General features: G+C 43.3%; 1 protein-coding gene across 3 annotated transcripts; it reads right to left on the bottom strand.

The window, feature by feature from the left end:
• Window positions 1-99: 99 nt before the first annotated feature.
• RAB5A (RAB5A, member RAS oncogene family) lies at window positions 100-16,344 on the bottom strand. Of its 3 annotated transcripts, XM_040963500.1 has the most exons (6): window positions 16,041-16,344; window positions 11,747-11,996; window positions 5,922-6,073; window positions 4,320-4,442; window positions 3,325-3,418; window positions 100-1,492 (listed from the first exon to the last, which is right to left on the bottom strand). In XM_040963500.1, exons 2-6 carry the CDS (start codon window positions 11,907-11,909, stop codon window positions 1,377-1,379), a joined length of 648 nt encoding a protein of 215 aa, XP_040819434.1. In that variant the 5' UTR covers window positions 11,910-11,996; window positions 16,041-16,344; the 3' UTR covers window positions 100-1,376. The 3 variants fall into 3 exon arrangements, with proteins under 3 accessions (XP_040819434.1, XP_040819427.1, XP_040819443.1); XM_040963493.1 differs by lacking the exon at window positions 16,041-16,344 and having other exon boundaries at window positions 3,325-3,465; window positions 4,316-4,442; window positions 11,747-12,859; XM_040963509.1 differs by lacking the exon at window positions 16,041-16,344 and having other exon boundaries at window positions 11,747-12,855.
• Between the last annotated feature and the right edge of the window lie 4,819 nt (window positions 16,345-21,163).

Below are 21,163 nucleotides of genomic sequence, written 5' to 3'. Positions count from 1 at the left end.
GGAGTGCTCAGGAGCACAGTAAAGAAAACCCAACAGCGACTTTTTGGAGTGCCATTTATGTTCACTGCTTTGAACCAAAAAAAGAGAAAAACGCGACCCTTGGCTTTTATACCACTTTATTCCAACCTGAGCACCTCAATATAAAACTAAACACGGTGAACTGTTCCTAATTCTGAATGACTGTAATTTACAAGTTCTGCTAGCAGTCCGACACTTAGATTAAATCATCTGACACATGGTAGATTTCATATAATGAAAATTCCTAAAGTAATTAGTGCAATATACCAAACTGATCAAAATAAAATGAACTTTGGAAAACAAGGTTGCAAGATTGTTACTAACATCGCGATATTTATGTTACAAATTACAGGAATATTGTCTATTATGGTTCTTCTCATGTAAGAACAACTGAAACCCCTTCTTTTCAAAGGGGAAAGACAAGTTAGATATTTTAGTAACTGTACATTTTGTATACTTTAAGCAACTCTTAAATATTACAGAAAAGTAATAAACATATACGGAGACTACATTGCAGTACCCTATTTACAGTACAGCTGAAGATCCAATTTAAAATAATCAAGTTTAAATGTACATAATTGTTAGTGCATTGACTGTATTACGTCCAAGGGACCAAAGGCTCCCTCCCTGCCCCCAAACAGGACTTATGCAGTAGCCAGCAGGCATAAGACAGAAACCACAGACGCCTGGTTTCTTTCTTACGGGACGAGCTCACGCCTGCAGAGAACACTAGCCAGGAAGTTGCACTGATCAGTCTTCATGTCCCTAAAATGAGATGGGGTTCCATTTGACTTTTAAAAACCCACTTTAAAAAATAACAGGACTGGCTATAAATTAGATGCCTCTAAAGATCATCTCCCCTTATCCTCCAGATATTTCTTGTGGTTAATTTATTAAAATGTGCAAGTATACTTTAAGTATAGATAATAAGAAAAGTGACTATTTGCCTGAATACTGTAAGCATAAATATGCCCAGAATCTCCTAAAAATGCTTTCTGAAAAGCCCAAGTAAGCTCTTCATTCTTTTCAGAGTGACGACTGTTAGTTTGGAGAAGCTCGCTGCTTACCTGAGGGCCCAGAGTCATCTGTCTGTTTCTAGGATGAGAAGTCCCCCTGACCTTCCACTGAAACCAGTGCACAGGGCACTCCCCATTCCTTCCTACTGCCGAAACATTAGTCAGAGGAATACATGCATGGTATTAAAAATTAAGTTCAAAAACACTTAAAATCTGAATTAGAAACTCGACACTATCGTAAGTCTCTTCCTTTTGAAGTCATCCTGGGCTGGTTCAACGCTCCATTTCCATTGTTATTTACACATGGGAAGCAGAACGCTCCAGCGAGTTCAGACTGGAGGCTTAGTTACTACAACACTGACTCCTGGTTGGCTGTGTGGGTTCCGTCAGGTCCACTCCTCTTCCTCTAGCAGAATTCGCTCCTGGATTCTGTGGCTCATTCTTTGGCAACTTTTTAGCTATGAGATATTTTAAAAAAATAAACAATCAGAATATTAATACTAAAATTACACTCACATGCTTTTTTATAATTCTTTCTAGTTAGGTTATCCCAAAGTATCACATAACCATGCTTATTCTTTTCAAATATTTATCAAGCAATTAGTAAATGCCAAAACACTGGTTGCTGTCTTAAGAAAAATTTCTTTCCTGGTTGTGTTGCAGAAAGGGTAGCTCAAGACACCTTGCCCTCTATGTTTAACCTAACCACAACCCAGAACAGATTGTACAGCGCTCATTTTCTTCCCAATTCTCACAGCTTTTCCTACGGACTGACATGATTGGCCAATAACAGAGCCTACTAAATAACTGGGCTGATCTTGAAGACCCCACCTTTCAAAACTAATTCTCAATTTTGTTTTCATCAAATTTCTGTGGTTTTCAGAAATGGCCACATTGGCAGTTACTCTGCTAAGTTCTACACAGGGTAATGGTTATGAATCTATCTGCTAGATGTAGCTGATCTGGATCTCCAAGATGGCAGATATGCTGGGTCACTCAGAGCAGAATCACATATGCCCCAGTGGACTGACTCTGAAGTGCACCTGCACACACTGATCGCTCTCAAGCTTGAGGATGACCTACTCTGCTAAGACCGATCTTACTGCCACCTTCAAGCAGGTGACTCAGAGGCCAACTTCTAAGTGACCTCATCAACATATCTGAATTAAAGAGAGAAAATACTGGGGGAAAAAAAGCAATACAATTATGCCTAAATAGTACATTAATATCAGAGTGTATCTTCCTTCTACTGTAGTGTTTCCTTATAGCTTCTTATTTACTGTAAAGACTGACTGTCCTGGGGCTGGGGTTAAACCACTGCCAGTGGTGTCAGCCTCCAATATGGGTACCGGTTCAAGTCCTGGCTGCTCCACTTCTGATCCAGTTCTCTGTTAATGTGCCTTGCAAAGCAGTGAAAGATGGCCCACTTGTTTGCGGCCCAGAAGTTATGTGGGAGGACCAGTTGAAGCTCCAGGTTGTAGTCAAGCCAAGTACCAGTCACTGGAGCCATTTGGGGAGTAAACCAGAAGACGGAGGTGTTCTCTCCCTTAACTGCCTTTCAAATAAACAAATAAATTTAAAAACAAAAAGATGAATTGCCACTGCGCTCATCACTGAGTAACCCTTACCTCACCTATGGCCACTGAAACACACCAATGACGACACTGGCAATTTGGATGTACCACAGAGAAACTACAGCGCTTCCTTTAAATGAAAAGGTCAAAGCTCACTTCATAAGTGAAGACTAAAAAAAAAATCTGGTGTTGAAAATGCTAAGATGTATTGGAAAGCAATCTATGAAACTATGATGGAGGAAAAGGAAATGCATTCTATTTATGTTGCAGCATCTCAGCTCATAGAACTGAAGAGGGCTGGCGTATAATGAACTGCTCACTTAACATGTAAATGGCACCATACAGTCGAGTGCAACTTTGGTTCCAGGTACTCAGAGATCCTGAAATGTATCTTCCCCTCAGATAAGGGAAAGGAGAGGATTACAATAAGCAAAAATCAAATACTTAAATTTCTCTTTCTGTGAAACCTTTGGAAAATGTGCCAGAATTATCATGCCAACATCTGGAAGAAAGTTATCTATATTACTAATATTGCAATTTTACAGGTAATAGTATTTCAAATTTAAAAGCCTTATTTAAAAGTATTGATTGGTGGTAGAGACTTAGAAAAGTAACATAATCACAGAAAAAAATTAATAATTTAAAAATGGATACAATTACATAAATTCCCTACTTTTCTGCTTATATAATTTGAAAGCAAGCATTATTCATCTTACCTATTGCCATGAATATTTCATTTACATTCATTGATGTTTTAGCTGATGTCTCCATGAATAATAAACTATTGTCATCTGCATAGGATTGTGCTTCCTGTTTACAAAACAAAAAGATACGTTCCTTAGAAATATTCAGTTTTACTATACATATTTGCAAATTTTTTGAAGATCTTATTATATGCACAGCTTTCAAAATGTTTTACATCAAGATAAACTCTTAATTTCGCTTTCCATCAAATTTTTGAAGTAGGTTCGTATTATCCCCACTTTATTTCTATAATATTTTACAATTTATCATACCCAATTGTCTTTGATCCACAGAGCTGTTCTGAGGACTATCCAATGGTCTTTCCCATTTGACAAAGAAAACAAATGAGTTTCTTAACCCGTTACGTGTCAGGGTCACTTACAACCGCCATTTAAGTGCTCTAACATTTTATGTTGAAGAGGTGGCTGTCCTGGAGACTGCAAAGGCTAGTAGTATCACCTGGCACATGTATTCCATTGATCACACATTCAATGAAGAGAATGATGCCATCTCTAGTATTACACGCCGAATATTTATAGCCAAACTCCCTAGTGGCTAAATTCTTTCCTTGGCATCCACTGGTATCCCATACAGGCACCAATTCATTCTTGGCAGCTCCACTTCCCTTCCGGGGGGCTTCATAAACCCTTGGAACCATGTTTTATGGATGGGATTTCAATTTTTTTAAAACTAAAATAAATATGTATTTTATTTTTCTATAAGCTTTGGAAAGTGTCCTACAATGTAGAAACACATATGCACTGAAATATACTGGGCAAAGAGCAGAGAGGGGCTGGGAAGGACGCTAACCCGAAGTGTCCGTGGGAAGAAGTGATCACTTCCTGCCTCGTACACTTCTTTACTCTGAACACTTCCTTGTTAAGGTCAAGAAAATAATCAACTTACACAGTACTACTAATATTTACAAAACTTGCATGTCTTCAAATCAACACTTAATTCAACATACCTGGAAATCCACAGCTCTTTTATTTGCTAGGTCAGCCTTGTTTCCTGATAAAGCTATTACAATGTTAGGGCTTGCTTGTCTCTGAAGTTCTTTAACCCAGTTTTTTGCTCTGGAAAAGGATTCCTGTTAAACAAAGAAACAGCTGTTTGACATGGTACCAAAAACTGATTAGCAAGCATCTTTGTGAAGGCTTGAAAGTGTCCAATGTGATTCTAGGATAGAAATTTTTAGGACCACTGTGGTACTTTCAGCTTAAACATTTTCCTTTTACTGTAACAACTGCTATATTAACTGGTTACAGTGAGACATTACAACACATGTACACATGGGTACTGCTGCAATCTAAACTAGTACAGACACAATGGAAAAGAACAGGATGACTTTCCGAAAGGCTTATTTACTCAGAGAAGTCAGAATAACAGATAAAGATATTCCATCTGCTGGTTCTCTCTTCACATGGGAACAACTGACAGCTGGGATGGTCTGAAGCTAGGAGCCAGAAGTTTCTTCCAGATCTCCCATATGCGTGCAGGGGCCCAGAGCTTTGGGCCATCCTCCGGTGTTCTCTCAGGCCATAAGCAGGGAACTGGAAGGGAAGTGGAGCAGCCAGGACCTGAACTGGACCTAATATGAGACTGGGACAGGTAGGTGGAAGATAGACCTGTCACACCACCAACTCAGCCTCAACTTCTTAAAAACTAGGAAAAACTGCCATGATTCAGCAATGCCACCACCGGGCATATATATCCAAAAGACCTGAAGTCATGATATAAAAAAAAAAAAAATACCTAGTCCACTATCTTTACCGCATCACTAGTCATAATAACCAAGATATGTGATCAAGCAAACCAGTGATGAATGGATCAAGACACATGGTCTACAAACGTAACGGAACATTATTCAGTCATAACAGAGATGATCTGCATGAAAATGGATGAAACCAAGACATTTCCGGTGACACCATCATCTCACTTGAGTTCCAGATTGAGTTCTGGCTGCTCCACTTCTCATCCAGCTCCCAGCTAATGTGCCTGGGAAAGTAGTAGAAGGCTGGCCCCATTTGGAGGATCTACACACTGTTGCAGGCTGAGTTGGTCTGATCCATCTCTGGCCATTATGACCACTTTGGGAGTGAATGGAATTTCTCTCGCTATCTAAATCTTACTTCTATATAAACCAATATTTTTGTTTTTTTACAGTGGTGTCAGACACAAAGATACAGAATGTTGCTTCTCTGTTGGAGCTTTAACACACTACCTATCTGAGCATAGAAAAGTGATTCTTAGAGGCTGCGAAGGCCACAGGAATCTGAAACACGTGTATCACTCAAGAGTGTGACAGAAGGAACAACCTCCTGGTACTCTGAACAGCATAGCGGGCGACTACGGTTCAATATCTCCTCTAATATATTTACATGAATCAATGTATAAAGGAAGTTCCAAACCTTCATGGTATTTTTAAAAACACTAACTCACAAGAAAATTGCAATGGCTAGGGAAAAAAAAAAAATAATAAAAGCACTTCAAAAGACTTCACTGAATGAATATTCTCAACAAAACAAAGAGTAAAACTAATTTCACCAGGGAATACCCCAGTACTCACCTCATTCGTGATGTCATACACAACAATGGCTGCTTGTGCTCCTCTGTAGTACATGGGTGCTAGGCTATGGTATCGTTCCTGACCAGCTGTGTCCCATATTTCGAACTTTACTGTCGTGTCATCAAGACACACAGTTTGAGTTAGAAAAGCAGCTGAAAGAATAAAATGCCCATAATAAGTTAATCATGTCCTTCAAGTTTTCATATCACAGAAAACACCTGGAAAATCAAAGTACTGCATACTTAAACCATTAGCAATAGCTTTAAATATTTACAAGACCTGTGATTCAATGCTACCTACATATTAAGATCCTGGTAGTGAGCCACAAACTTACAAATTTTCACTATATTTTAAAGCTTGTTATGGTATTAATTAGAGATTACATTTTAAAATAACATTTAATTTTATTGGAAAGGAAGGAAAAAGATCTTCCATCCCCTGGCTGACTCCTCAAGTGGCTGCAATGACCAGGACTGAGCCAATCCAAGGCCAGGAGCCAAAAGCTTCCTCCACGTCTCTGTAGTAAGTAATAAATAGTTGAGAATATTATTTGAAAGTAACAAGACCATCATAAAAAAAAAAAAACCCAAAGGCATCAGCTAAAAAAAAGTTTAATTCAGCTACAAGAGATTGAAGTCAGTAACTGTCTCATACTAATGGGCTGTCAAAACACATGGTAGAAAGGGAGTGGATTCCAATCAAATTGCTGAAGACAATCATCACCTCCTTCCTCTCTGTGCCCAGGAACCTTTCCTTCATCCCACACCCGCAATGCTTAGCTCTGCTCCCAGGGACCCTGTGCAACAACCCGTGCAATGTCTCACTGGTTTACATATCTTTCTTTTTCTACACTGGAAGGTTCCTTGAAAAATGTACTAAGCAAATACAAACCCTAGTTCATTCAGATGTCTGAAGTTAACAGGACATGGAACCATTCAAGGAGCACTTTAGATAACACTTAAATAGGGAGATACTTTCACAATCAGAAAAAAAAAAGACATGTCATTATTATCAAGGCTGAACCTGAATGAAAACCCAGCATAAATGCGCCAAAACGACAACTTTTTGTGACGCTGACATGCTGTTCCCATGTGGGAAATTCTGTACTGGCATTTGTGATGTACAAGTTAAAGCATCTTCAGGCTGCCTGTGTAAGGGATACATGAAACATGAATGAATTATATTTAGATCTCATTATCTATATTCAAATATGCAAAAAGTATTTTGATCAGACATATTTTAATAAAAATATTCAACCTATACAACTAAAGCACAATCTTAAATAAAAACACCATCAAGATGTTGTCTAAATTGGTAACATTACACTATTGTTCTTGTGATACAGTAAAACAGCCAAACTTGGAGAGGAGAAAGATTAGTTTTAGAGGCTCAGAGACTGAGTTTTTGCCATAAGGATAAAAATATTACTGGAACAAGATAGTATTCTGTTGTTGTTTTAAATTATCTTTATTACAAAGTCAGATATACAGAGAGGAAAAGAGGGGAGACATATCTTCTGTCCGATGATTCACTCCCCAAGTGACCACCATGGCTGGTGCTGTGCCAATCTGAAGCCAGGAACCAGGAACTTTGCAGGGTCCCAAGGTTTTGGGCCATACTCAACTAGTCTCCCAGGCCACAAGCCGGGAGCTGGATGGGAAGTGGAGCTGCTGGGATTAGAACAGGCACCCATATAGGATCCCAGCACATTCAAGACAAGGCCTTTAGCTGCTAGGCCATCATGCCGGGCCCAAGATAATATTTTAAGAAACTGCTAAGTAGAGTATACTGCAAAACTTTCATGACACCAAAGTTCTCAAGTTTCAAATATTATTTAGCGCTGAACTTTATTTCTACAACTCAGTGAAGTAAGACTTTAAGTGAGGCCTAAAAATAAAGGTTCAGTACTCCTTAATATGCATTACTAGTAATTTATGAAGATATAAAACCAGATTCTGCCAAAGTATACGTTACTACACATCAATATTGTATAAATAGTAACTAACCACAAACCTACCTCATCTGCCAAACCACTTTATCCAAAACGTCTATTTTCTGGCTAAGAATCACCACTTAGACCTCTTCATATTCTCTTCCCACTCTTCACACTTCCATCACCAGCACTAGCAGCTGAACTTCTTTCCAGGCCCACATTTCACAAAGAAACAGCCTTTATCACGGTGTACGCGACAACACATAAAGAAAAACAAAGCTGTGTTGGGATGCAGTTGGGATGCAGGTGCTGGCCTGCGTGGCAGCTTAGCCCTGCCCCGACGGCAAGCTTGGCAGAGAGCACGAACCGCAAGACTCCAAACCTGCCTCAGCTGGTGCGGCCAACTAGGAACAGTAGTCAATGCCATGTTAACCCTGAAAGTATCAAAGGCCTACAATGTGCGATATACACTAAGGCACCACCAACACGCCGAAGGGGAAGTGTATTTAGTTGGCACAAAAATTACTTCATTTTAACTGAACAAAAAATTCTATATAAGACTAACAGGTTTGATTATGTAAGAATTTGAGGCTTCAGTTTTGCAAAAAAAATGACCCATACATGAAAAACCAAGGGAAAACAGAATAGAAAATGGATGCAAAGAGTAATCATTTGAATATGTAGAAAGCTCGCACAAATCTTGGGAAAATCCTTAAAATTTTCATGATAAATGTGTAAAGACAATTCAGAAAATTAGCATCACTAATAATTAAGAAAACTACAAAAAAGTTACCTCGTAGCAATATCAATAAAGAGGACACACAAAAAAATCAAACACTTGGGGTTGGCAATAAGCAGGTTAAGCCATTGCTTGCTATGTTGGTATCCCAGTTAAAATCCTAACTCCTTGCTAATGTGCCTAATAAAGTGTGGGCCCGGGGTGGGAGCCTAGTGGTTAAAGTGCTCGCCTTGCACATACCAGGATCCCATAATGTCCTGGTTGTTCCACTTCCTATTCAGCAAGCAAACACACACACACACACACACACACAGGCTTTAAAATATGTCAGCTCTTTAGAAAAATGCAATTTCATCTATAAGAATGCCAGTATTTCACGAGCATAAAAACCCAAGCACATTAAGGTATCAGGCATTACAAAAGGCAATTTGGAAAAATTCTTCATTACAAATATATATATAACCTAGGAATAGGGAAAAGCATATTCACACAGAGAACCATTAGCCAGGGAGAAGCAGGAAGGGCACATTCCAGAAACAGCAGAGGGGCAGCTGGAGACTGACGGACTCGGGAAAGCAGCAGAGACAACGGTGTGGTACAAGCATTTTAAAATGTGCAGATGCGGGCCCGTCGTGGTGGCGCAGTGGTTAAGGTCCTCGCCTTGCATGCCCGGATCCCATGAGCACCGGTTCTAGTCCTGGCAGCCCCGCTTCCCATCCAGCTCCCTGCTTGTGGTCTGGGAAAGCAGTCGAGGACGGCCCAAAGCTTTGGGACCCTGCACCTGTATGGGAGACCTGGAGGAAGTTCCTGGCTCCTGGCTTTGGATCGGCATAACATCAGCCATTGCGCTCACTTGGGGAGTGAATCATTGGATGGAAGATCTTCCTCTCTTTCCCCCTCTCTGTATATCTGACTTTCCAGTAAAAATAAATAAATCTTTAAACAAACAAACAAACAAAAACAACATGCTGAAGCAATTACACTGCTGGATTCCCCCCGAGGACATTATAGTCCCAACTGGGTTCTGAGTCCGGGACTGCAGTTATCCCAGGTGATGAGTCCAGTCGGTTAGGTGTGCCTCATCAGCAAGTGCTAGCACCTGGTCCCAGAGAGCAAGAGCGAGAGACAGGAAATGAGAATCACATGAATATCATGATAGGTTAGGTTATGAGACTGGGTGAGAAACTGAAATTCCTGGATGTGTGTGTTGGGATTGGGTCCAAATGAACTCAGCTTCTGTGTGGGACAGATTCACAAAGGTGAAGGGAACAGAGCCACCAAGGGGTCCATCCACTCCAAACATCCTGAAGGGGAACCAGAGCCTAGACAGACCAGAGGGCAGACCAGAGGCAAAAGCCATGGGTGATTGGTGGAGCACAGTTTAAACCTGAAGGTCACTAAGGTTACTTAGGCAAGTGGCCTTAAGGTGGACAAGGCCTAGGAAATTTAAGGCAGTACTGGGTAAGCAGGCATTCAAGCCACTCAGTCCAAGTTTCTGGATCCCTGTCGCCTATGTGGGAGATCCACATGTAAGTTCCTGGCTCCTGGCTTTGTTCAGTCCAGCCTTGTCTGTTGCTGACATCTGCCAGAGCGAACCAGTCAATGGAAGATCTCGGTCATTCTGCCTTTCAAATAATGAAAAACAAACAAACAAAATATGCACACACACATATATCAGGATAGATGAACACTTACAGGACAGCTACATGCTTTCTGAGGTGTCATCAGAAAAAAATTCAGAATCTATGTGGATCATCCAAAACAAAATGAAAATACAAGTCTTAGGCTCACCCCAGTGTGTCAGGAAGTCAGCGCTACACTACAATATGCACTTCAAAGAATGTTTAATATGCACTGTGACAGGAAAAATGGGAAGCAAACAGCAACCTCCAAACTCATTTTGTCCCAAATGAGCACAGCATGCATATGTTCAAGCAAGTAGGAAGACCCAGTTGTCTTAAAACTCTTCCTACCACACAAGCCACACAGACTTCTGGAAGAGGTCAAAATTTCTTAAGGTAGTATCTGATTACGAAGCAGATAATTTAAAGACACTACACAAGGGATGTGTAATGCATAGTGCATAAACATACCTTGAAACATAAAAAAGCTGTGACTTCAAAACCCCACAGATCACATTTCTGAAGCTCAGTAATATCACACACACACACACAAATCCACAAAAAATGCCACTAAGAAACACTCTAATACGCAAGTCAAAGAAGCCTATAGATCCCCATAACACTGTGGAGTCAACTGAAGGAGAAATCCTCTCAGGGCTTCCTAGCTCATTTCCCTTATTGGAAAGTCAGGACGAGCCCACCGATTTATCTTATTATAAAGGCCTGAGGTTACCAATAGAATTCAAGCACATTTGGTTAAGAACATCTGTTAAATAAAGTTCTGCTTTTTGATAAATTCCAAGTTGTTACACATCAGTGTTTATGTATCTGTTTTATGCATTACAAAAGCTTGCCTTTAAAAAGCATACATTTGTAAATATCCTAACATATAACTACTCAAATACATATGCCTTGCAAAACAAGACTCATCAAGTTCAAAGGTTCCCCTGTTCATTTTGCAGGGGAAACTGAAGTACAAGAGCTCTTGCCCCACGACTTTGCCTCAGTTCCACTTTCTTGGTATGTCTGTTGCCATTAATCACCCATTTTTTCCTTACCCTCGGAGCAGTGCTATGTGTATATCTTGGTAGTAACTAAATTTACTTAACTCGAAGAACTGGCAAGTTAATTTAGAAACAATCCAGATGTAAAGAATTAACATGAAAGCCTAATATTTTCACTATCCATCCTAAATCCAATATAATTTAATACAAGCATGCATTTATTGTATAAGCTTCTATTAATCAAGAAATACATACCTAGTCAAATCTTATTTTTTGGGACACTGATTCCACTCATGTTTGTATGTATATCTTAGCTCGTATATAACCACGGTGGGATTAACAACAAGCAAACAAAAAAATCAAAATGTTAACAGATGTTATCTTAACAAAAAGCAAGGTAGATTTGAAAATCTTTTCTTGACTGTATGACCTGTTTAGGTATCCACAGCCACCCAACTGGAACACAAAAGTATTCTTTGTCAATGTATGATTAGAATAAATGAAGCAGTGAAGAAAGAAAATCTCACCCCCAATGGTACTCTCTTGGAATTCATGAAATTGGCCTTTCACAAAACGAAGCACTAGACTCGATTTGCCAACAGCAGACTCTCCCAGAAGGACTAGTTTGAACTGGCATATTTTATTTCCAGTATTTGGCCCATTGGGTCTCGTTGCTCCTCGATTAGCCATGTCCAAATTTAAAAGTCCCCAATTTCAGATTCTTAAATGAACTGCCAGGATGCAGAGTGTCAATTTTTTTCCTGTAGGTAAAGAAATCTGTAAAGAAACAAATATGCAAATCAGCAAAACAGTTAAATTTAATAGGCATTAAATCTGATCATAGCATATAACTGTAGGATAATTATGATCTATTTGATGCTCAAAGCCATTTATTTAGTTTACTTTACAACCTTTTAAAAAAGTACTTTATTTTGGGGCTGGTGTCGCTGAGTAGCAGGCTAAGCTTCCACCTGTGGCCCCAGCGTCCTATGTGGGCGTCAGCTCCAGTCCCAGCAGCTCCACTTCTGATCCAGCTTCCTGCTAATGGCCTGGGAGGCAGCAGAGGATAGCTCAAGTCTCTGGGCCTCTGCATCTAAGTAGGAGATGCAAGATTTCTCTCCCAAATAAAAATAATCTTTAAAAAAGCCTTACTTTATTTATTTGAAAGAATGACACGAAAAGAGGGAAATAGCTGCCACCTACTGGTTCATACTCCAAATGACTGCAATAGACAGAGCTGCATAGGGCTAATTAAATCTGGAACCCTTTTGGGCCACTTACGCAGTTATGAGGGACCCAATTCCTTGTGCATCACTTGTTGTCTCCTGTGGTATGTATTTTCACGAAGCCAGGTCAGCAAAACAGGGACTCAAGGCCAGGCCCTTCAGTTCAGGATAGCAGCACCCCTAGTGGCAGCTTCCGGCTGCAACACTTGCCCATCACCGTTTTAAGAACATGAGCCTAAAATCACTGTGATTTTCAACCCTAATTCAGCCTCAACTTTATGTCATGAAGGTTTTAAGTACTTCGGCAGAGCCACTCAACAACCTTTATGGTTACTGCTACAAATCAGGTTTTTAAAGTCCTAGCCTTGAATGCGCCAGGATCCCATATGGGCGCCGGTTCTAATCCCGGCAGCCCCACTTCCCATCCAGCTTGTGGTCTGAGAAAGCAGTCAAGGACCGCCCAAAGCCTTGGGATCCTGCACCCACGTGAGAGACCTGGAAGCTCCTGGCTCCTGGCTTTGGATTGGCACAGCTCCAGCTGTTGCAGCCACTTGGAGAGTGAATTAGCGGATGGAAGATCTTCCTTTTTGTATATCTGCCTTTTCAACAAAAGTAAATAAATCTAAAAAAAAAAAAATCCTTACAATAAAGTTTAAAAAAAAAAAAAGAAAGCAAGTTTTAGAGTCAGATTACTTGGCTAGAAACATGGGGTGGTGAGCAACAGGGCAGCACACTAGCATATGTGGCTAATCCTCCAGCTTTCCACTGGCATGTCAGATGGTGTCCAGGTGGTTCCACTTGCAATCCAGCTCCTTGCTTAAGCCCTGGGAAAGCAGCAGAGGATGGCTCAAGTTCTCGGGCCTTCGTGCTCATCTGGGAAACCCAGACGCAGCTCCTGGCTTTACATCAGCTCACCTCTGGCTCATGTGGCTATGTGGAAAGTGAACCAGGAGATGAATGATCACTCCTCTCTATGTAAATCTGCCTTTCAAAAAAAATTTAAATAAATATTAAAAAATCGTTTTGTGTGCCCAGCGCAGCAGCCTATCAGCTACACTCCTCGCCTTGCATGCCCGGATCCCATATGGGCGGCGGTTCAGGTCCCAGCTGCTCCACTTCTTATCCAGCTCCCTGCTTGAGGCCTTGGAAAGCAGTAGAGGACGGCCCAAAGCCTTGGGACCCTGCACTAGGGTGGGAGACCTGGAAGAAGCAAATGGCTCCTGGCTCCAGATCAGCTCAGTTCTGGTTATTACGGCCACCTGGAGAGTGAACCAGCGGATGGAAGATCTTCCTGTCTCTACTTCTCTCTGTAAATCTGACTTTCCAATAATAGATTAAAAAATCTTCAATAAAAAATTATTTTGTGGGAAATTAAGATAATCAAAGGGATGTCCTCAGATTCTACGATTTAGTAATATAGGTAAACTCTGGTTAAATGCCATGTTGCTCAATTAATACTCATTTTAGGGCAAAAAATTTAAGGTCCTCAGTGTTACATGCATAGTGGTTGAAAAACTGAAAAACTACCTTCATCTGCTTCGCAGAAATGCTGCTCTCGTGGTGACTGTCGGCGACCTGTTCACTAACCTCTTTGTCATTTTTGGGGCTCCCAACACCTGCCGTGAATCTCTGCAGAACAATTCATTTTTTTGAAAGGCAGAGTTACAGAGGAGTGACAGAAAGATGTGCCATCTACCGGTTCACCTCCTAGAAGGTGTTAGTGGCCAGAGCTGAGCTGATCCAAAGCCAGGAGCTTCTTCCGGGTCTCCCACACCGGTGCAGGGTCGCAAAGCCTGGGGCTGTCCTCGACTGAGTTCCCAGGCCACAGGCAGGGAGCTGGATGGGAAGCGGAGCAGGAGGGACAGGAACCGGTGTCCATACGGGATCCTGGTGCTTGCAAGGTGAGGATCAGCTAAATTGAGCCATCACACCAGTCCAATAGTAACATATTTAATCCAATGATTCCCGCTCTACAAACGTTGACTATATCCAATGTTTTACCTCATGTAAGGCATTTACCTTCTTTTTAATTTAGTTTATAAGACCTATTCTTGAAACTAATACATTCATGACATGTTATCTCAAGACAATTAAGATCACCTCTTTGCCTTATCCAAAACCCCAACTTGAAAGAGTTCTTAGGTTTTACCAATACAGATGAAACAATGTTTAAGCCACTTCCAAACAACATGGTACATATAAAAAACTGCTTTCCTAGAAGACTGTCTCCAACACATCAAGCCTGGAGATCTAATCCTGGTTACACCAATTTACGAGTGGGCAAATCTTTAAGTTCTGAAGTCCATCTACATACTAGCCAACTTTCACAGCTGCCAGTAGGTACATGATGCAGTATATGCGGATCATTCCTAATACGGTACTCGGCCTGCAGGCTGGACTTGAAGGACAGCTCACACAGCCTCTTGCTATTAATATGAAGCACCAACACAATGCGATATAGACTTAAAATGCACCAATACGCTTTCAGGGGCAAATATCAGTTGAAACACTTCTCAAAGCTGCGGCTCACTTATCAAGGATAACACGGCCCGAGTTCTTACAGCATTTGTCAGCCTTGGGCAAAAGCTTTACTTATCCACAAAGAAAGGCAAGCAAGCTCCTGACTTACTTTTTACCTTCTAAGCTCTAAGGATCTCAACATAGAAAATTAAGCCTAATTGAAAATATAGTTGCTGTAACACCGAAAACACTCGTATTCACTGCTCACTGAAATGCCTCACGCTTTGCCAAACAAGGATTTCACACTACATGCATTTTCCGTATTTTGGAAGGAGTTAGTGCCCCAGAGCGTCTAAGTCCTTTTAGGTGATCTTCAATTTTAAGCAAACAGTAATAGTAATTCCGGGCTCTTCTGTGCCCGGCAGGGTTGCCAAAGCTTGCCTTACAGCCACCCTCGAGCCAAGGCTCTGAGAGTCCCGAAGACAACCAGGGCCATTGATTCAACAGTTCTGTTCCAACTCAGCGAAGCAAATGGAAGCCTGAAGGGTCTGTGGGTGTCACGGGGAGCGGGGTGCTGGCCCTCGTGGACACCATCGGGGCAGGTCCCCCCGCTCAGCCAGCCGGGCAGCTTGGTGGCCTCGCCCCCTCCAGCTCCTCACCCTTCCCATTCCCCATCTTCCCGAGGGAGGCGGAGCTCCTCCGACCCACCTGCTGACCTATCGCAGGCCCCGGCTCTGCTTCCCAGGCCCCGGCCCGCCTCCGAGTCGTTGCCCGAACCCACAGTCCCCGCGCCAGGCCCCCCGACCTCGGGGCCGTCCTGTCACCCCCTCGTCTCGGAAACCTGCCCGCCTCTGCCCTGCCCGGAGGAGCCGGGCGGAACCTCGGCCTCCTCCGGTCCTCTTTCCGCGGCGCCATCTTGAGAAGGGAGGAGGGTGACACCCGTGGCTCCCTCCCCCAAGTGCCTCCACCACCGCGACTCTCCAGGAACCCTCGGCGGCGGGAGGCGTCCCCGGGCCAGCCGCAAGCCGGGCGCGGTGCAGGAGAGACAGCTCCGGGGGGTCCCCCCGAAAAGCAGCGCGCCCGCCCATCCGCGGGGAACCCGGGGTCCGGACGCAGGGGAGGGTGCGCTGGGTACCTGAGGCCGCAGCGGCAGGTGCGGTGCGAGGCACGGGAGACGGGCGGAGGCTGCGGCGGCTCCGAGCGTCGCTCTCCTCACACTGGGCCGTGCGGGGCTGGAGCTGCGGTGCCGCCCCTGTCGGGCTCCGTCCCCGCCTCTCCGCGCTCCGCCTTTCGCTTTCCTTTTCTCCTCCTCCTCCTCCTCGGCCACCGCCGCCGGCCCTCGAATGCCGACGGATCCTTCTTCCTCCTCCTCCTCCCTCCTCCCCTCAGGCCGGCCGCCGGCTCCTTCGCGAACCAAAACACAAACACTCAAGTCTCAACGCGGGAGCCACTTCCGCAGCCGGGTGCCGGCCCCGCCGCCACGTCGCTGCGCGCAGCCAACTGCGCCTCTGCGTCACTTCCGCTCGACGCCCGTCCGCCCTGGGAGTGGAGGGCGGGGCGGGGCACGGATCACGTGATGCCGCGCCCCGCGCCGCCCTCCGTTCACGCCGCGCCCGTCGCGTGCCGTCCCTCCTTGGCAGCTTCTTTGTCATCTAGGGGGAGGTCTCTGGGCTGCGGTGGTTTTGGGGGTACGGGTGAGGAGAAACCCCCAAAGCTCTTGAGTTGGTTGTGAATGTGAGTCGCGGTCCCCTCCACCTCACCCCGCAGCACCCGCAAACCTCGTCATTTACCCCAAGGCGTTTTTCTGAGAAGTTTACCTGGAGCCATGTATGTCCTCTACTCCCTGGCATTCCTCAAAATGTTTAGGTGGCCAAATCTTAAAATTTTAATTTGCATATCTAAAGAACTTGTTTTTTTCCCCCTAGGGTGCTAGCTTTTTTTTTTAAGCTGGCTTTTGTTCCGATTTCCATTAGGAGATAGAGTACTAACCGTTTTACAGGGTTAACTTTTATGCTATCAAGTCGAACTGGGAAACGAGCTTGTTTATGATTGTGTTACTACATTAATGGAGCCTCCCCTTTGCCAACGTATCAAGCATATTGCCAGGCAGCCAACAATCTTGAGGCATGGTTGTGGAATTTGTGACTGGGGCGTGCCTGTTTCACCGGTAAATAATTTGATTGAGTAAGTTGTTCAAGACTGGGAGTTCCTTTTGGAAAAAGATTTTATTTATTTGAAATGCAGAGTGGTCATTGCTACAGCCACTGTTTTTGCTGCAAAGGCATGAACTAGCTGAGGCCAGGAACTTGGTTGTCAGGGGCCAGAGTGCCCGAGCCATCCTCCCTGCTTTGCCAGGCACATCAGCAGGGTTCTGGACTGAAAGCTGAGCAGCCTGGATTCAATGGGATGCCAGCATTGCAAGTTGCAGCTTACTCTGCTGTGTGTGTCTTTACTTCACGTGCCTTTTATGGTGGCCACTGGCCCCAGAATGTCATTTTTTAAAAGTTGTTTTTACGAAAAGATTTGTTTATTTTTATTGGAAAGCCAGATATACAGAGTGTAGGAGAGACGGACAGAGGGATCTTCTGTCCGCTGATTTGCACCCCAAGTGGCTTAGAACTGAGCTGATCCAAAGCCAGGAGCCAGGAGCTGCTTCTGGATCTCCCACGCGGGGGGCAGGGTCCCAAGGCTTTGGGCCGTCCTCAGCAAGTAGGGAGCTGGAAGGGAAGTGGAGCAGCTGGGACATGAGCCAGCACCCAGATGGGAATCTGGTGCATGCAAAGCAAGGACTTAAGCCACTAGGCTACTACGCCGGGCCCAGAATGTCGTTTTTTATGCACAGTTCCAGTGAAAAACAGGCAGCTGACACATTCTCTACCCAAGGTAAGCAGATGCTTTTCAACAGTCTTTCTTTGGTTAAGTCCCACATCATAGGAAACTGCCTGAAAAACTTGTGAACGCTTCCCCTTGGAAACCTTTCGATACTTTTACAGAAGATCATTATGTCGATTTTTCCTTCTCAATAAGGGATACCTTTCAGTTTGTAATTTACAGCTTAGAGTCCTGTTGCGAGGGCAGGAATAGTGTCTTTGGAATGCACCTGGGCTTAGATATCCTGTGAGTACTCAGTTAACATCGTGCAATGAAAATGACTTGAACCTTTGGCTGGCCAAGTAGTCCTTCCGATCAACTCAGCTGCCAGAAGAACATAATATGTCATGTGTAAATGATATCTGTGGCACAATATCCCGAAAGACCTGTTCTCCTATTACATGTTAGTCAAGGCAATAGCTGTAGGATGATCCCCAAAAGAATCAGGAAATAGGATATGGCGCATTGGTTTTGTCATGCCAATAGCATGCCCCAAGCCGAACCTTTTCCACTGTGTGCCTGTTTGCCTTCTGTTTAGTTACTGCCATTAACGATGTCTGTTACCCAGGCTTGGAACTGCAGATTTGTTTCTGATCAACCCTCCCTCTCTTCCTTCTCTCTCTCTCTTATTCCCTTCCCTCCTCATAAGCCTCTGTCCATTCTGTCCCCTCAAATGCTCTAATCCCCGAATTTGAGATTTCAGATGCTTGTGCTGTGGTAGTATTATACAGGGAGTGAGTGTGTGTTCTGTCCTTTTCAATCTATTCTTTACACTTTAGGCACTCATATGGGATCCCAGTGTGTGCAAGGCAAGGATTTTAGCCACCAGGCTACCGTGCCAGGCACAAAATCAGAAAATTTAAGCTCTCACTAAAGGTGTTATATTGCTTTCAAGTAAATATGTTGCCTGACTTACCACTCACAACACCCTGTATCCTTTACCATGTTGGGAAATCTCTCCTCCTTTGTGTGGCAAGGAATGAATCTTTGCATAGGTAATGACTGATATGTTTACTTTTCTTTTTATATATTTATTTTTATCTTAAGGGAATATTTACAGAGAGGAGAGACAGATCTTTCATCTGCTGGTTCCCTTCCCGAAGCCGAGCTGAAGCCCCGAGCCAAAGGCGTGCCCTGGACTTCCCACATGAGTGCAAGAACTTGAGCCATCCCCCGTTGCTTTCTCACATCGTAAGCAGGGAGTTGGATGGGAAGTGGAACAGCCAGGACATGAATTGATGCTCAGATGCGATGCATATGTTGCGGGTGGAGAATTAGCCTACTAGACCACTGTGGTACACTAACGTGCTGACCCAAAATATAGATTTATTTTTTTAAATGGAGACAAACCAAATGATAATTCGCATTTTACCAAGGCAGTGAGAAAAAGACTGTACACTTGACCTCCTCATGTTTCAGAAAAGCTGTGTTTTCAGAGCGGATCATTGAGGCTCAGCTCAAATGTCAGCTACTTAAGGGCCTTTTAAGTCACCAGTTCCAAAATGGTCTCCACATCAAAGCATCTTATTTTTCTTCTGAACGCATCGTGCTTCCTTAAATTATTGATTGGTTTAGTTGATGTTATCTATCCTTACTAAAATAAAAATTCCTTGGGCCCAGTGGCCCTAGCAGCTAAAGTCCTTGCCTTGGGTATGCCGGGATCCCATATGGGCCCCGGTTCTAATCCCGGCAGTCCCGCTTCCCATCCAGCTCCCTGCTTGGGGCCTGGAAACGCAATCAGGATAGCCCAAAGCTTTGGGACCCTGCACCCACGTGGAAGACCTGGGGGAAGTTCTTGGCTTTGGATCGCCTCAGCTCCAGCTGTTGCGGTCACTTGGGGAGTGAATCATCAGACAGAAGATCTTCCTCTCTCTATATCTGATTTTACAATGGAAATAAAATCTTAAAAAAAAAATCCAGAAATTCCTTAAGATAGAGATTGGAACTCAGTATGTGCTGTAGAATGCATGAATTAAGTGAGCTGTACAAGCATATCCTGAATAAAATGTTGTCAAGTCATTAAAAAAAACTTACTAGGTCTAGTGTGATGGCTGATTTGGCTGATCCTCTTTCTTCAAGCACCAGGATCCCATATGGGTGCTGGTTTGCATCCTGGCAGCCCCACTTCCCATCCAGCTCCCTGCTTGTGGCCTGGGAAAGCAGTGGAAAATGGCCCAAAGCCTTGGGACACCTGTACCTACATGGGGGACTATAGGACATTGTGACCCTAGAAGGTCAGGGAGCACAGGATTACAATTGATAGGATAATATTTCTGTGAAAACAACTGGGTGGATGCCATTTGTATGACTGATTGGTTATCATTTGTAAGAGAACACCCAGTAGATACCTTTTGTATAACTGATTGGATATCATTTATGTGAGAACAACTGAGTGTGTACCATTCCTGTAACTCAATGGACATCATTTGTATGAGAATAGTTGAGTGGACCACATGTGAATGAGAACACTTGGTGGGATATACAAAACAAAAAGAGTTCCAAACAAAATCATAGAAACAGATGATAGGCTTTGTTGATAAGCTCAATACCTCCCTATCCTGTATGACCCTCAGTCTATAAAATCTGGCTGTTTTAGCCACTTTGGGAGTGAACCAGCAGACAGAAGATCCTCCTGTGTTTTCTGTCTGTAAATCTGCTTTCCCAATAAAAATAAATGAATCTTATTTAAAAAAAACAAACAAACAAACTTATGAGTGTGTTCATGAGCTAGGAAGTTGCATTTTATAAGTGTGAAACACTATATATATTTTGACACTGGGATCCTATATGTCCCAATTTTTATGCTAGATATCCTAGATAGATCCTTGTGTTTAGAACATGACAAATACTCATCAGATATACTTTCATTAAACTGACCGAAGGGGCCTGTATTGCGATCTGGTAGGTAATACTGCAGCCTCTGAAGTTGATATCCCGTTTTGGTGCCAGTTCAAGTCCCAGTTGCTCTACTTCCAATCCAGCTCTCTGATAATGCACCTGGAAAAGCAGTGGAAGCTGGCCCAAGTGCTTTGGGTGGGTGACCCAGATGAAGTGCTTTGGCCGAGTCTGTGCAAAAAAAGGTATAACCTCAATTTAAACAAATCCCACATTAAAAAAAAAAAAAACAGTAGTTTGTCTCAATATTGTTTAATTTTTTTAAAATTTATTTTTATTGGAAAGACGGGTATACAGAGAGGAGAGACAGGAAGAATTTTCCATCTGATGGTTAACTCCCCAAGCAGCTGTAATGGCTGGAGCTAAGCCAATCCAAAGCCAGTTGCCAGAAGCTCTTCTGGGTCTCCCATGCAGGTGCAGGGTCCCATGGCTTTGGGCTGTCCTTGACTGCTTTCCCAGGCCACAAGCAGGGAGCTGGATGGGAAGTGGGTC

Source organism: Ochotona curzoniae, unplaced genomic scaffold (assembly GCF_017591425.1).
Source record: "Ochotona curzoniae isolate NIBS_2020 unplaced genomic scaffold, NIBS_Ocur_1.0 contig_1302, whole genome shotgun sequence".
NCBI classification, from domain to species: Eukaryota; Metazoa; Chordata; class Mammalia; order Lagomorpha; family Ochotonidae; genus Ochotona; species Ochotona curzoniae.
The sequence above is the reverse complement of the archived record's forward strand: the minus strand, read 5'-3'. Positions and strand labels throughout refer to the sequence as shown.